Source organism: Cervus elaphus, chromosome 12, assembly GCF_910594005.1.
Source record: "Cervus elaphus chromosome 12, mCerEla1.1, whole genome shotgun sequence".
Classification (NCBI taxonomy): domain Eukaryota; kingdom Metazoa; phylum Chordata; class Mammalia; order Artiodactyla; family Cervidae; genus Cervus; species Cervus elaphus.
The window spans coordinates 97,236,988-97,251,591 of NC_057826.1; the positions used below are offsets into that span (position 1 = coordinate 97,236,988).

General features: G+C 41.2%; 1 protein-coding gene across 3 annotated transcripts in view; it reads right to left on the reverse strand.

Annotated features, from left to right (window-relative positions):
• LOC122704987 (neuronal regeneration related protein) overlaps window positions 1-14,335 on the reverse strand; it is a 33,293-nt gene extending 18,958 nt beyond the window's left edge. Inside the window, exons 1-3 of one of the 3 annotated variants that reach the window (XM_043920160.1) lie at window positions 14,226-14,335; window positions 13,815-13,856; window positions 12,455-12,523 (exon numbers count right to left, since the gene is read on the reverse strand). In XM_043920160.1, the coding sequence (XP_043776095.1) occupies window positions 12,455-12,457 (3 nt within the window). In that variant the 5' untranslated portion in view covers window positions 12,458-12,523; window positions 13,815-13,856; window positions 14,226-14,335. Of the gene's footprint in view, window positions 1-12,454; window positions 12,524-13,814; window positions 13,968-13,991; window positions 14,011-14,225 lie in introns of those variants that run through there. The other 2 variants (XM_043920161.1, XM_043920159.1) reach the window with 2 other exon arrangements.
• Between the last annotated feature and the right edge of the window lie 269 nt (window positions 14,336-14,604).

Sequence of the window (14,604 nt, forward strand, 5' to 3'; positions counted from 1 at the left end):
AGGCCACAGGCGGTGGCCATCGACCCAAATGGATGAGGCCTTTTGGGACGGGGAGTCACCAATAAATACCTGCAGAATCATGAAGATGACTGCAAAAGGAATGCCAAATTAGGAGGCCAAATTCCCTGAGAAAGGGATCACTCGTATTCTAATTAGCATGAAAAAGACAGCATTGGAAACTCAGAACTTCATTCTAAATCCTGACTGCATTCTGAGACAAGAGAAGACAAAAGAAGACTGATATTGACATCTTTGGGGCTTTTTCCTTCAGTTCTTCTTCCATGGTAAACCAATCAGCAAAACTACACTTCTCCAAAGGAAGAGAACTGTGAGCAAGACATGAGCGTTGTTGGAACCCACACTGGCAGAATATTTAAACTTGGAGAGCCACAGTTTTCTGTGAGAAATGCACACTGAAGTTCATTATAATTTTTTTTTTTTAATTTTAGGCACGTTTTCTAGGCACACCCCTTTAAGCCTCAGGGTGCCGCTGAAAGGGTGAAATGCATCAGTACATGTAAGGCCACGGCAACAGGGCGGGCACAGATGGACCAAGCAGGCCTGGGTCAGCCTCACCGTCTGACGGAGGAGGACGCTCCGCAGTCAGGGAGCTTGCCCAAGGTCACATATCCAAGAAATGGAGAAGACAGGATGCACACGCAGCCTCTCTTCTCAAAGAACATTGGGGCCATGAGGCCCCTGAGAGCGGGGCCTGCTTTCAGCCCCTAAGTAGGTGCTGGGCATCTCTACTTAGTGCCCTTCTGATGAAAGTTAGTTGGATTGCTGACACCTACTATCAAGAGTAGTTTTCTCAAAAATATTTGTTTCTCTGCTAGCTGTGTTTTCGTTTGTGTGTGTGTTTTCTGATAAACAGCTGCCCTTCAAAAATAACAGAGTGAAGTAAGCCAAAAAGAAAAACACCAATACAGTATACTAACGCATATATATGGAATTTAGAAAGATGGTAACGATGACCCTATATGCGAGATAGCAGAAGAGACAGAGATGTATAGACCAGTCTTTTGGACTCTGTGGGAGAAGGCGAGGGTGGGAGGTTTTAGAGAATAGCATTGAAACATGTATATTATCAGATGTGAAATGGATCACCAGTCCAGGCTCGATGCATGAGGCAGGGCGCTCAGAGCCGGTGCACTGGGACGACCCTGAGGGATGGGATGGGGAGGGAGGAAGGAGGGAGGTTCAGGATGGGGACACATGTACACCCATGACTGATTCACGTGAATGTGTGGCAAAAACCACCACAATAGTGTAAAGTAATTAGTCTCCAATTTAAATAAATTAATTTAAAAAAATAACTTGCCTAAAAAACCCAGCACTGTTGCAGAGCACAGAGGGCGTGCTCGCCAGCATCCAAGCGTTGCCACAGTCACTGGAGAAAGACAACTCTTAGAGCAGCAACTCTCACTTGGCCACCTTACGACTGTGGATCTAATTAAACCCAAGCAACACTGATCACCAGTTTTGTCTTTTTTCAATTTTCCCTGGAAGGAAATGTTCAGCACAATACAAATATCTAGCAAACACTGCGGGTAATTACAAAGGGTATTTGCTGAGAAGCCAAATTGTTTTAATATGACCTCTAAATAAACTCTCAAACAACTTCTCTGATGACCTGGCAATGGACAACCTAATTCAGAATATCTTTCTTTCAACAAATGCCATTAGAAATCATGTTCACTGCAACTTTGCTTTTCAAAATTTCAAGACAAACTGTTTAGTCAAAGGAGAATTAAATTCTTGATCAATAATACGCAGCTATGCAAACCATACATTACATATAAGTGTAAAGTGATCCTAGTTGAAGAGGAAGAAAACAAATACTTATTAGAATAGAGAGGCATGTATAAACTATTAAGAATGGTAATTCAGAAAGAAAAACAAATCTAACCTGATTCCAGTTGGGAACTTTTAATTAACACAGTCTAAGAAATGCAGTCAGTTCTAAGGACAAAAATGGAAACACAGGGACCAGGGAACAAGCCAACCATTAGTTATTACTATCATGAAGGTAACAAATAGCATGTAACAAGAAAAGTGGTTTGTGATCCCCAAACCACATGTAGAGTACTGTATTCATTCATTCAAAGACATGATGAACCTCTGGTTTTGTCTAAAGAACATAAGAACATTGATCAATTGGGTAAAAATTCACATTAATTATCAGATGAATTGTTTCTATGATGCCAAAAACCAAATTTAATTGAATTTCTGATTGAATTGATTGTGACAGTGTAGACAGTTAAGCCTGTATAATAAAATTAAAGTTTAAAAAGCAGTCCTCATGAAAAAAAAAAGGAATAGGCTTAATGAAGATGAAATGAAAAGATGTAGAGACTTGACTCCCAGACCTTGATAACAAGATCAGAATAATTTAAGATTCTATTATTAAGAAGCGAGCAAAACATACAAGGGCCAGAGGCATTCCACGATGTATGAAAAACCAAGTCTCCACAGGGCACTGTGAAATGGAGCTTCAGTTATACAGCTTTTTTATAGGGCCCAGAGCATTCAGGCTTTGGAAACAATCAAATCCAGGTAATAGAAGATCAAAATTACAAACATGAGAAGGGCTCCAAGATGTGGGCAGAATTTTTGGTGCTGTATTAACTAAATTGGTTGAGTATATGTATTAATTATCCAATCAAAAAATCAAGAAATATTTACTAAGTACTTATTTTCTATGAAGTATTGAATATTTGGTAGGTAGCTTTCAACTCCAGAGAATACACATCTTAGGAAAGACAATTCCCCATTAGTTTGGGCTGCAAGTGCTAAAACAGCAAAGAAAACACATTTTAAAAAAACAAGTTTTTTTTTAGAGCTAAGCCACCAAATCTTGGGGTATCTATTCAGGAAAAGTGAAAGTGAAAGTTAAGTCGCTGAGTCGTGTCCGACTCTTTGTGACCCCATGGGCTGGTGGGCTACAGCCCACCAGGCTCCTCTGTCCATGGGATTCTCCAGGCAAGAATACTGGAGTGGGTTGCCATTTCCTTCTCCAGGGGATCTTCCCAATCCAGGGATCGAACCCAGGTCTCCCGCATTGCAGGCAGATGCTTTAACCTCTCAGCCACCAGGGAAGCGGGTTAATTAACGACTTCATCTTTTCAAATTCTAATTCTCATATCGATGCTATCTCAGAAAGTCCATGAGATTGCATGTCTCAAATAGTAGGTCCATTCTCTGCCCAGTATTCCTTCTTTTCAGCCAGTGTTAACTGTCCCCACAAGGCAGCAGGCACTAGGCTAGATGCTCAAACATGTGCTGCCAAACCCACAGGGCACCACGGTACACGGAGGTTCAGCAACTGCCTGGCAAATGTGCACAACGGCAGACTTTCCCAGCGTGGTCTCAATAAGCTTTTTGCTAACTTTCACTATGATGACTTCACGAAGGGCAAGAAATAGTCCTTCTTGGAAAAGTACTTAATAACAATCCCTTACTTGGGTCACGTTTTTAAGTATCTTAGTTTTATTCATCTAACCACAGAATCCAGTTTTTCCTTGACAGTTTCGAATGTTGGCTGCCAAACACAGTATCTTTTCCTAATTCCTACTATATCTGACACTGACGTTTTTCAACAAGAGACCACAAAATGCCTGGATCCATTTTAAACACAACAACTTTTATAAATTCCCCCTGTTGGACTGCAGTACTTTTCCCTGCTGGAATTGTATCAAACACAATTCAGACAGGAAGGCTGCTACCTGCCCTAGTAATCAAAGGACAGCGGTGTGTGATGGTGATCTGAGTAAGGGCTAGAGTGGAGAAGGGACAAGAGCTAGAACTGGGCAACCACACCAAAACTTCGTGCGTGTTATGAATCTCCCTCTTGTTTTAATTACTTATTGGTACAGGTCTCTGGCTCATATTTTCACCGGCAACAACTATTCAGCTATTCTCCCTTTCTTTCCAATCAATGGCTCTGGTTCCCAATTTCAGCATAAAAGGGGCAAACAGACCTTCCTTTCATTGACCGCATTCTGTTAAATATCCTTCCCTTCTCTTCAAACAGGCATGATGCTTGTATTTTAGCTTACGGGAGTTAGGATGAATACTGAACAAGCACAGTTAAAATCAAGGGTTTAAAAATACCTCCAGCTAGATAAATCTAGGGCTTCCCTGGTGGCTCAGACAGTGTAAAGCATCTGCCTGCAATGCAGGAGACCTGGGTTTGATCCCTGGGTTGGCAAGATCTCCCAGAGAAGGGAATGGCAACCCACTACACTATTCTTGCCTGGAGAATCCCATGGACAGGGAAGCCCGGCAGGCTATATAGTCCATGGGATGGCAAAGAGTTGGACACAATTGAGCAACTTCTTAGGCACAAGGCTGAGATCAGAAACCATTCTGAGGTAATAACGGGCAATTATTTTATTTGTAAAGAATTCATCACCTTGTGAAACCAGAGCAGACGATGCTCTGCTGTCATGACTGACAGATTGCTGAGAGGCAAACTGTGGACCACTGGTAATACATCACCGATCACCTGAAGGACAGCAACATCCCGCAGCATGACTCCAGATGGATGTGTGACCCCACCCTAAAGGTGAGAGCCCCCTTCCAGCAGACCACACCAAACTAAATTTCTGGACACTCTGAGGGCCTCTTCTGTCTAAAGAGTGGAGAAGGCAGCGCAGAACTGAGGAGCTGGTTTTGTGTCGTGTTGACATTTCAGTTAACTCTCCCCTCTCACCTCCCTAACACTAAGCCTTCTTTATTCAGTGAGAGATGGTTTTCAGCAGCAAATTCATCCCCTGTGTGTAGTGACTTAATTTCCTGGGTCCTACGTTTTATAATCAGAACTGTCACACCCTTGCAAAGTGTTGGGCTACTACGAGTTGTAAATCTCAAGATGAGCCACCTGCTTCTGCCCAGAAATAAGAGATCTCCACGTATTCCTGAGTTCTCACTCACTCATTTATTCCACAGACACTTGTTGGTTCCTAAGGATGTGCCAGCTACCACACAGGTACTGGAGCAGTGGTTAGACCGGCTCATGGAGGTATAATCTATTCCAAGGTCCATGAAGGTTAGGGGTTCCTTTCACTTTGTAGGAAAAGAATGCCCGCCAATTTCACTAGCTGTTCTAGAGTTCCCTCTCAACTGTTCCACAACTGAACTCACCATCCTGATACAGGAAAAGGGGAAATAGAGGCATCACAGCTTCAACTGCACCATAAAAAGAGGTCTGATGTTCACCGACTAGTGGTCAGTGTTTGCGTCAAGTTTCCAGCCTTGGAGGGTAGAAATGCATTCAGAGAAGCCGGCTGCAAGCAGGATAGTGTGTGTGTTCAGTGTACAAGGAAGCACGAGACTATTCCTGCTAGATGTCCTGGGGAGAGTTCCTTGGAGGTGTTGTCATTTAAATTCAGTCTGGAAGAAGAGCTTTATTTTGTCAGGAGGAGCATTCTTTCCAGGACTGAGTAAGCAAAGGCACAGAGAGGAGGGCCTCCTGGGGCACGTTCAGAACAACAAGTGGCCTGGTCCTTCTAAGAAAATAAATGCTACAGTAGCTAGAAATAAAACGCGAGTTCACACAGCTACTGGAATGGCTGCTCAGCCACAGAGATTCAGTTTATGAAGGTTTAAAACACAAGTTGAAAAAAATATTTACAAGTATGATGTGGGAGTAGGCATAAGGAATTTAAGGGAACAGCGCTTGTGTGTGTCACTTACTGCCTAGGGGCTGAGTCCAACCGCACCTGAAGGGTCCAGAACTGGTAAAATCATTTCATATTGAAAACCTTGCAGCTGATGCCTTCTGAGTCTGTCCTGTTTCCAGAAGAGATTCCAGAAAAATCCTTCTTGGTCTTGGCTTTCCCCAACTTTTGGGTATCATGTGATGAGATTCCCTTATGATGGTCACTAAACTATTGTCTAAATTAGTAACAGCCCGTAGGCCTCAAATTGTAAACAATTTTATTATGATGATGTAAGCGCTGGCTTGAATTCTGAATACGTACATCTGGCTAATCAGGAAGTAGTAGAGAGAACCAGCTGGTTTTGTGTGGTTGCGACTGATTAGCACACGGCTAGCCGCAAAGGGAAGCATGGGGCCTGCTTTCCCAGCTGGCGCAGCAGGATCAGCCTCTCTGGCCAAGTGGACACTAAGGAATCCTCTGGCATTTACCAGGGGAAGTGCAGCCACTTTCTCCCAAGAAAGAGGTTAAGCGTGCTCCCTTCCCTATTGCTTCCAGCTAGGGACCTTCCTTCTTCTTACCACTCTACCACTGCCCAAGGAGAGTGAGAGGCAGCAATAAATAAGGTGTAAGTGAATGAACATGTGTGCTTTTTTTCTGTTGGGCACAATCAAAATGCAAAGAGCCTGAGACAGGCTGGAACCTGAGTGAGAGCCTGGGGCCATCTCCAAGATGCCTGCGCTGTGGCTGCCTCTAGCTCGGCACATGGAGTCCTTGACTTCTAGGTCTAGTGTGTGAGATCTGTCTTTGAGAGCACAGAGGCCTGAAATAGGGAGGAGGACATTCACTAATGCAGTAAACATCTATTATGCTCACTCCTGTAAGCATACCTTTCTAATAAACATATTTCTTTCACCAGAAATATGCTTTTCTCTCATCTAAATATACCCATTCTTCGGTCACTCAATATTTATTAAGGACTGATGCTAAGCCCTGAAAACATCAAGAAGGCACAGTACCTGCTCTCAAGGTCCTTCTAGGTTTCAAATTTTGTGCTGACTCCAATCAGTTGTTAATGTAACAAGACAGTGAAGATTTGGAAATCTCATTCAGGATGAATAATAATAATACTGTGTGTTAAGACACTGATTAGCAATGTCTGCCACAAGTGGAGGAGGAGGCAGAAACGGCACACAAACCATGTATCTGTCATCTCTGGGTATAGCTTAATTTCTACCTCCTTAAAAAAAAGCATTCACCTCCAATTCCCAGTCTCCAATGATACCACTCTTCTGCATCTTACAATTTAGCACTAGACTATATCGCAAGACATTAAGTTCATCATGCATATCAGTCTTCCTGCCACAAATAAAATATAAATCTACATTCCATAATGCAACAAACTTGGCACAAAGAAAATACTCAAAAGAAAAAAATGTTTGTTCAGTTGACACAAGAATAGATGCACAATCCTACTGCTAACTCTTCTCATTTTCTTCAGGGCTTCCATACATGGCAACTTTGTTTTCTTGGGATCATTTACATGATATCACAGAAAGAGATCGTACTGGAAATAAGTAAAGGCTTTAACGTTCCAGTACTTCGAGCAAAGGTTCTCCTGGATCCCGGAGGGGATTTTTAGGACTGTAGGAAAAAGTTGCTGTGAGTTTTGAGTACCACAGCTGCATCAAATCTAGAAGGCTAGTATCACACCAGCTTGTTCAGAGGATGGCTCTAAATGCTGATAAAGGTGAGCAACCGCAAGACACTCTTTTTTGATAAGTGGCTTTATGGCTTAATCATAATTTTTTTCTTCTTCTAATAAATAATGGAAAATAATTTGCTGTGGAAGCTAACATTACATTCACTTCAACTTCCTAGCTCTTTAGAAGAATGGAAGGATAAAAATTACTTCTAGTCCATGAAAACTAAACAAGATTAAGTCATTAAGGATGAATTTTTTTTTTTTTTTTTTAAGGATGAATTTTTTAAAAGTCCAACTTAACAGATATTAGCATGTATGGACCAAATATTTACTGAGCTTCTAACATATATTTAATATTTCATTAAACACTGCATATGAAGTTTTTAAACTTTCTGGGAGTCTATAATCTAGCTGGTCAGTGAAAGAAATGCATGTGATCCAACCAACAAATAATGCAGGACAGTATAATCTAGTATCACACCAGGCTAATACCATGTCATTGCTACTAATAACTGAATTGATATTTAGAATTTAGTTGAGTGCCATGCTAATGTTTAAATCCCAAACCATTAGCGCTGCTAATACTGTCATGCACTAACAGATCAATTTCAGGATCACTGCTGTTTTTTAACCCACTGAGATGAGAGATTCTTGAAGCTGTCCATAGGTGCAAAACATGTCCAGAAATACTCATTTCAGATAGATTTAGATCCAAGAAATAGGATTTTTAGGAACTATAATTTCTACAGATGTAGACTGAGACTTATGGTTAATTTTCCAATATAAAGCAAAGGAGTGGTTTAAAGCCAGAATATTTAAAATATATCTTGATCAACTAAGATGATACAGTCCAGCTACATCCATTACATTTTCCTCTGGTATATTCAAATTGGATTCACTAGTAAGATTTCCTTATTGCTAGTCTTTTTCCTGTATAACAAAGGAATTATTCAGATAATTCAGGCAAATCCCTTCCACTCCTGCCTCAGTCCAGCAACATTTTGAATAAACCAAGATGAATCAGGCAAAATCAAGTTATTTTGTGTTAAGCATAACTATTCAGATAATTATCCTAACCCTGCATTTCACTTTGGTTGTGAGGATAAGGTCCTAAAAGACTTATCAGCCAGAAACAGCACTTAAAAACATATGTGCAAGAGCAGGGAAGCTCCTCGTCAGTCTAGTGTAAGTGAACACAATGTATAAAACTCATCATCTGGAGGTTATTCATTTGGATTAGTAAAGTGTTCATACTTCAGAAGTGTATTTTCCTATTTTAAAGTATTCATCTTAGACTGTGTGCGCGCTCAGTCACATCTGACTCTTTGCGACACCATGAACTCCAGACAGTCAGGTTGCTCTGTCCATGGAATTTTTCAGGCAAGAATACTGGAGTGGGTTGCCATTTCCTACTCCAGGGGATCTTCCTGACTCAAGGATTGAACCCGTGTCTCCTGCATCTCCTGCATTGGCAGGCAGATTCTTTACCACTGCACCACCCGGGAAAATCATTCATCTTAGGGTTTAAAATAAAGAGAATTCTTTCAGTGTATTTATGAAGATTTGATTTACATGCCAGTTTATAAGAATTGCATCAGTTTAAAATAGAACAAACAAAAAAATAGAATGATATTTTAAATACCTGTTTATTCCAAGATTTCTGCTCAGATACCTTCCTCTGCCTGACTTATCTATTTAGCTCAAGAGGAAGAGGGACTGGGGCTAAACCCAGGTAGACCATCCCTACTGTCCCAATTCCCCAAACAATTCCCAATTCTCTCCTCACACTGCACTAGAAGCACTGGTAAAAGAGAAGACAGTACCATCTAAAATTACTCTCCTAGGTACTTTTCAGCATCCCCACAATCAAAAAATCCCCGAGTAACTTGTAAATTTACATTCCAAAATCCAACGGCACAACTACCAACAGTACCTCATCCCTTTGCAATCTTTTTCTTTAAACAAGAAAACCTTATGTTACTGAAGAGATTATTGAAAGAGTCTCCTTGTAAGTTCATGAATGCCACTTCACAGACTGTACAGAAAGCAAAGCTCTATGAACGGTACAATGGAGTCAACTCATCATTTTGAAAAGCTCAGCATCAGACTTAGAGAGAATCTAAAATTGTTCCAATTCCTAGGTCTCTGTTAAAACATAATGAGCCCAAGCTTTTGCCACTGTGAATCCATGGCACATTCATACTAGGAGGCAAGTTTACAGCACAAAGGGTAGTCATGTTGAAAATCAGGACTAAACTTTGACACTGAATTAAATAATTTATTTTTTCAAACTATTCAGTAAGACCATCTGCTTATTTTTGAAATATTTTCTTCTCGGTGATGTATCTGAAGCAAGTACCTTTAAAATAAAACAACTAAGTAAATCCCAAGGACCAATATTAAATATAATCTTAGAAATTAAACAAAAAGTCAAATATAAATTAAAGAAATGCTGAAGATTTCTGCAGACTCACAGTATCTTGTTAATTGCAAAGACATGGGGGGGGGGTGGTGCTAGAAAAGTTATGCTTACTAGAAAACTGAAAAAGCTGGGGGATGTTATTAAAAAGAACACTCTAGAAAACTAAGATAAGGCAAACCACACTCAAAATTAAAACTTGTAACAGTACTCCTAAAATGCACAACCACAGATGCACTGTTGCCTATGTAAATGATGCCCCCTGGAGCTGTGCCCAAAGGGTCCCCTATACGGAATACAATGTGATTAGCGCCTCATAGATTAACAACGCAGTTGTATTTTTTGATAATGCAAAAAGTTATCATTGTGAAACATCATTTTAGGGTATGTCAAATGTCTAAATATTGAACCATTCTGTTTTGGATCCTGGAGTCTACTAGTTAATTTCTTACTCTGAAATGAGTTGATTATAAATTTATATTTGGAATAAGCCCTTTACTAAACAGGTCAATAACACTGAAATTAGCTTTTTAGTGTTTTAAAATATGGAAATCCATGTTTCTATACAAATGGAAAGATACGTTTCACAGAAAAGATACAAAAGTTTATATATTTTCTAGAGGTGACCAGGTGTTAAGTCTACTGCTTCCCTAGTGATAAGTCTTTAAGTAAGCCTGTTACACAGGTCAGCAAAGTAATTCCTGTTTTAATCAAGGAAAGAAAATAACTTTATTTTTCCAAAAAGGAGAAAAGGAGGTATACGACACCTCTATTATCAGTTTTAAAAAAAAGACAATCTAAATTTATTTTTTTTTACATTAGTATGTGAAAAGACTGAAGAGCTCAGACCTCCCGGAATAAGAAAATTGCTAGAAAGTTACTTGGAATCACCCACAGACAATAACTGTCAGTGGTTTCATTTCAGGCAATGGGCTTGTGCCAAAAGGGACTGACATCTTGATGAAAGGATCACCAAAAAGTTGTAAGAATTTTTCCATGACTAAAAATCCTTCCAAGAGCAACAAACTGACTTCTCATTCTGCCACCATAAATAGACGACAACTATAAGAAATTGACAACATGTAACAATAATTCGAATTTGCTCTTCTGCATGCGAATCGTTCCAACTTTCATTCTTGGCTTTGGCATACATGCTTACTCCGCTCACTACTATGGAAACATGATATTTATTTTTTGAGCTTGATCTATAGGACTAATTTTGGCAGAATCAGTGGTCAGACTGATGTTTAACCAAACTGGTCACCTGACATTACAACACACAGGAATCTTCATACCCTTTTTACCCCAGGGTGAGGTTCTGGGATAAAGAGCCACAGGCCAAAGTGACGTGGCCAATCACAGTAAAAGATAAAGGAATAAACAAAAATATTTTGCAGTGGGTTATTTTATTACCATCCTAGAACCCTGTGACAATGGATAGTTAGGAATTTAATATCTACTTAGGAACCATTTGCACAAAACCTACTGATTAATTTTTTGTTTATCCCTTTTGCCTTCTACCTTAAGTTCCTTAATTTGGTCATTATCAACCTATGCCCAAGCAAGATCTATTTTATTTGATGCTTTGACACCCACCTGTTGAAATGACAAGTGAGGCATACACAAAAAATAAAGAGCTTACTTATTAACAGAATTCAAACAGAATTCATTTAACTGCTTCTGACTCACTTTTCTCCTTGGAAGCTTATACTTGGATTGCTCTCAAAAAAAACATCAAGTATATCAGATTCAATTTTGATTCATTAAATTCCTCCCTCCTTTAAAAGAAAAAACGAAAACTAAATTTGGAAACCACACACTCAAAGTGGCAAAGAAGTGTTTTAAAGAGCATAAACATCTGCAGTAGGACATGCTGTACTTAACTAAAAAGTTTCATGACATTTCTGTTCTTTTTTTCAGTTCAACTTCATTTCCAGAGAGGAAATTTTTCAAAAAAGATTAATACATGTATTCAACTGTTTTTAATGTGTATTTCATCTATTTCTTTAATCCATCATCGAACACTAAGCTGCCTCCTCTGTGGATCATAATGCTTGTCAGAAATAGTTACACCTTCATTTAGAGGATAACACGCTTATCTGCTAAATCTGAGCAGATGTCTCTCATCAATGAAGTTATAAATCAACAACAATAAAACGGTAATTATATTTGGGAGACAATAGCGTGCATTAACATAAAAGTCCATCCTCTACACATATACCACTTTAGCATACACTATAGCTGTTGGATTAGCTGGACACAGACTCCTACTCTTGGGATAAGTTCTGGCTCTCTCTACTAGAAGACCCATTGCTTTGTTTGAGCCCCATTGCTGCCACCTCTTCCACGCATGTCACAATTTATCACCCTTCTTAAAGAACAGGACAGTTTCTGTTGTTCAAGTTAAAAATTTTTCACTTCTGAAAGGAATTTCAGTTTTCTATTCAAAATGATTGAAAATCAAAAGATCTTATTCCAAATTCATCACATCCAATTAATATAAATTGCTGTACTGCAGAAGCTCACCAGGCTGGATAGGAACCTCTGAAAGGTCATATCGGGTAGAAACAATGAAGGGTTCAGGGGAGATGAAGGTGGGTGGTTGATATTTAAAAGGAATAAAGACTAGTAAGAAGCAATTGAGAATCTCCTCTGATGACCAATTCTTACCATTTTGAGAATCCTTAACAGTCTTGGCCTTGCACCCTCCCTCTCTTCAGTCCAAGGAGACCAACCAACCTGCAAAATATGTTTAAATACAGTAGACAAATTGCCTTACCATAGGTCAGCAAATGAGAAATGGTTGTTTAGAGGTTACAGACAAATAATCATTTTCTGTGGTTAAGCTCAGTTACATGCAAATTATTGTAACCACTGGGGCTTCTGAAAGAGCTTTTCAATCGGTCTGCAGGCTTAAATAGGGGACAAAGGAATCCCTGGTACCTGGCTTTGCAGAGTCCTGGGCTATTCTTAGTGTTGGGTTCATCTTTAAATTGCAGGAGTTCAAAAGGTTTAATAACTTAAAAGTAGAACCAAGTGATAAAAATAGATTGTTTTCTGGCCGCTCTTTGTTCCCAGACATACTACTGGCAGTATATTTGCAATCAAGACAGCAGAATAGGAATCAGCCTTCCACCGTGTAGTGTAATGCCTCAGAGTGGATATTTTTGGAAATGGCACTGCATTACATAACCTTCCGTGTTTAAAAAAAAAAAAAAACTACACTAAGGGGGGAAAGTCAGGAATATACACCATTATGCCCTTCTCCCTAAACCAAATAAACATTAATATACGTGCTGCGGTGATTTTCCTCTCAACCCTCGTGTCAGAATACAGTTCTTTTGTTAGCATAAGTTATGACAAAAATTAAGATGAATGGAGAAGCAAAGTTCTCTAACAGGGTATTATAAGCTCTTCGAGTTTTCCTATAATGGTATTACAGACACACAGAAATGCAAATCAGATTATTATCATCATCAAGCAAAAAGCAGTCACTTATTTTTAAGCCATCCCTCCCCCAAAGTTCAGCTGCTTTATAAGAAAATGCAGAAAAAAAGTGTTGCAAGATCGAATGCCTGAAAAGACCCTTGGAGGCGCAGCAGCTTTGAAAGAGTAATAAACACTAAGGATGGAGGAACACAAATCCACTTTATAAAAGGGGAGGGGGGTGTGCATGCACCAGAGTGCATTTAATGCAAAGAAACAAAACAGTTCCTAACAATGCTTTATTAGCAAGAAGAACAAAAATTAATCACACCGACAAGCGAAAAACCCCACCCCTTCCCAACAGATTTCTCCCTCTTAACTTGTGCATTAGGAAAAAAAAAAAACACCCAAGTCAAATGCCAGCCTTAATGCAGCGGGACCAAAATGCCAGAATTTCTCTAAGTACAGGCTTCCGTTCTTTAAAATTTAGAGGGAAGAAGCATGAACTCTGCAGGGTTGGAGTACAGCAAAGAGCAACGGCAAGAAATCGACACAAAAGAGAAAGCAGCGCTCCCGGCCGGGGATGGGAATGGCATATACTTACAGACAAAAGCCCCGTTCCCTGTTCACTCTCTCCTCTCTACACCTGAAACACAAATGTGGATGAAAAAGGGTATCATGCTAGAAAGACAACTGGGGAGGGGGTGGGGGAGGGGGCGGGGGGGAGGGAAAGGGGTGGAGGAAAAGGAGGGAGGAGGGGGAAGGGAAACAAAACCCAAACCGGCTTCACTTCCAAGAAGTGCAGCCTTGGAAGAAGGAGGAGGGGGAAGGTCTCCCTGCCTCGCGCGCTCTCTCCAAGAGTGTGTGTCTCTCTCTCTAAGAGTCAGTTTCTCTCTCTCTCTCTCTCTGCTGCTAGTGTGCTAGTGAACAATGAGCTAATTCTGATGGGCTGGCGCCGCGCCAGCACCCCAGCCTCGCTGCCACTGTGCGGCCGCGGCGGAGCCAGACTGCTTACTCGGCAGGAATCGGCGACTCGGGGCCCGGTCGGCAGGCTGCCAACGCGCGCGCGCCCCGGCCCCCCGCACCCCGGGAACCCCGAGCGCCGCGCCGCCCCCCGCGCCTGCCGGCCCGGGGACAAAGGGGCCCGCGGCTCCGCGCGCCGCCCCGGCCCCGCCCCCGGAGCGCGGCGCGCACACACCCGGCCCGGCCTCTCCCGCCCCTGGCGGGCTTCTCCGCCTCGACGTGCGGTTGCTTTTCAGACAAATAAGGAGGCGGAGGAGGCGGTTTGGGGGCGCGCCAGGCGTGAAGGCGGCCAGGGCGCTGCACAGCCCGGCGGCTGGCCAGGGCCCCGGGGAGAGGCGGCGCGGCCCGTACTGTAATAATAAACCTGCAGC